This window comes from Mauremys mutica, chromosome 1, assembly GCF_020497125.1.
Source record: "Mauremys mutica isolate MM-2020 ecotype Southern chromosome 1, ASM2049712v1, whole genome shotgun sequence".
In the NCBI taxonomy this organism is placed as follows: Eukaryota; Metazoa; Chordata; order Testudines; family Geoemydidae; genus Mauremys; species Mauremys mutica.
In genome coordinates this window covers 360,011,723-360,014,222 of record NC_059072.1, presented here as the reverse complement: position 1 = coordinate 360,014,222, position 2,500 = coordinate 360,011,723, and the positions used below count along the sequence as shown (strand labels likewise).

The window sequence follows — 2,500 nt, the reverse complement described above, 5'->3', positions numbered from 1 at the left end:
CGATTGCTGGGACTTATGGGGTGATAGTGCTGCACGCTGATTGGCAGAGGGCACTGGGACGAGTTCTTAGAGGGGTGACATGACCCTTTTCTGGGCAGGTCACACCACCCCGGAACATCACCGATTGGTCAAATCTGCTCTCAGGGCGGAACTGTGTGGCTGAAACCCATCGTGATTCGCAGAGGGCAGTGGAGGAGTTCTTAGAAGGGCCACACGAACCACTTCCGGATGGGTCACCATGCCCCGGAACACCCCTGATTGGACAAATCTCCTCTCAGGGTGGGCCTATGGGTGAGAAACCCCTCCTGATTGGTAGAGGGCAGTGGGAGGAGTTCTTAGAGGGGTCACATGACACACTTTGCTTCCAGTCGTGTGTCCTCTTTGACCCCGGAAGTAATATTCCCCATGGGTGGGACTTCCAGTGACAGGTGGTCGGGACATAAGGTGTCAAGGGGCAGGGTTTAAGCAGCCAAGAGGAGGGGTTACAGTTTGATTGATGGTAGGTCCCTTATACTATTTCCGATTTCCATACTACTGAATCCCACCCTGCCAGCATGCCCATTAACAGAAGGGGCCCACCAATTCCACCATCTCCCTAGCAACCAGCGGGCCTTGTAAGCTTGGGCCAAAGTGGCTGAGAACAATGGCTTGTTGTCCTGGGACACAGAGACTGATGTTAAGGGAGGCTCCTTGGGGTATGACGTTTAACCCCAGATTCCAAGATGAAAGCGAGGCCTGGGGCTTCAATGAGACTGATGGTGTGACTAGCTCACTGGATTTGTTATTTTACCTCATCTGGTTCAAGAAGCAATCCTTCCTTGGCAGATCCATGGCCAAAGTCTTGTCCTTACAGATGTTTTGGCCACATGTGTGAATAAAAGCCAACAACCCATGGAGAAGGAGATTAGCATGGCCCGTGGGTGATTAACCAGGGATGGGACAGTGACAGGCCAAGTGTAATGGGAAACAACAGCCACATCTCTTCTCATAGTGACTTTATTCATAGGAATTCTGAGGTTAGAGCAGCCACCGATACGGCTCTTTAGGGGCCAACATCCCACCGATCCCCTGGCTCTCCACGAACAGAGTGACTTTGTAAATGCTGCTGCCTGGCTTGATCTCCTTTCCCCAGAGTGCTGTCCTCCCTCAATTGCGGGTGGGGATGGCCCCCCTAAGCTTCAGGTCTTAGATCCTGTATGAGCCTCTCTCTACAGAGTGGAGATCAGTAGCTCTTGTTTCCTCGTATATAAGGGTCCAAGATGGAATAGGTGGCCATGACCTGTGTCACCAGCTCTGGAGCCGGATGATGAACTGACTCTTTACTTGACAAATACCCTGATTATCCTCGCTCGAAGATGGTTGCTTTTCATGCTGTACACGATTGGATTCATTAAAGGAGGAACCAGCAGGTAGATGTAGCCCAGGATAACTTGAAGCAAGGGAGAAGAGCTCTTCCAGAATCTGTGTATGACAGTCAGGCTGAACTCTGGCATGTAGAAGAGCAGGACGGCGCAGAGGTGGGAGACGCACGTGTTCAGGGCCCTAAGGCATTTTCTGGGGGATGTGATGCTCAGCACTGCTTTGAGGATCATCACATAAGAGAGGAAAATGAGCAGTGAGTCCAACCCCACCGTTATGACTGTAATAAACAAGCCATAGATGTTGTTGACTGTGATGTCCGAACAAACCAGCTTCATGACGTCCTGGTGCAGGCAGTAGGAATGGGAGAGGACATTGGCTCGAAAGAATCGGAACCGTTTCAGGAGAAAGGGGAGTGGAAATATTACTGCCACTGCTCTTAGCACAAACACCAGTCCCATCTTGGCTATTCTCGGCAGGGTTAAGATGGAGGCATATCTCAGCGGGTTACAGATTGCGATGAAGCGGTCAAATGCCATCAACAAGAGCACAGAGGATTCAATGAATTGCAGAGAGTGGATGAAGAACATCTGGGCAAAACAAGCATCAAGGCTGATCTCTTTAGAGTTAAATAAGAATAGGCCCAGTATCGTTGGCATGGTGGCTATCAATAAGCCAAGGTCTGTGACGGCCAACATGGAAAGGAAAATGTACATGGGCTCATGGAGGTTTGGATCTGTTTTTATAATGAACAGAATGACTGAATTTCCTACTATCGAAATAACATACATGAAGCAGAAGAGGACAGAGACCCAGAGATGGATGTCTTTCTGCCCAGGTATCCCAGTGAGAAGGAACACTGCAGGTGTGAATTTGGTGTCATTGGCAGCTGACATACCATACTGGGCAGGTCCGAGAAGATTTGAACGTTCCTTCCTGAAAGGAAAAAGAACAGGAAAGTAGATGATATTTAACAAGACATCTTTCTGCTCTGAGTGAAAATCTAGGATTCCCAGAAGCTCAAGGACGATCAGAAAAAAACATAGATTTGGATTTACACCCCCAATAGGATATGACAATAGGAAGATAGGCACTGTCAGACTGGATCAGACCTACAGTCCTTTTAGCCCAGTAACCAGTT

The 2,500-nt window shown here is 49.0% G+C and overlaps 1 protein-coding gene across 1 annotated transcript; it reads right to left on the bottom strand.

Annotated features, from left to right (window-relative positions):
* Positions 1-1,285: 1,285 nt before the first annotated feature.
* On the bottom strand, positions 1,286-2,255 carry LOC123349022 (olfactory receptor 51G2-like). The gene has a single exon (XM_044986760.1). It carries the CDS (start codon positions 2,253-2,255, stop codon positions 1,320-1,322), a length of 936 nt encoding a protein of 311 aa, XP_044842695.1. The 3' UTR covers positions 1,286-1,319.
* Positions 2,256-2,500: the final 245 nt, after the last annotated feature.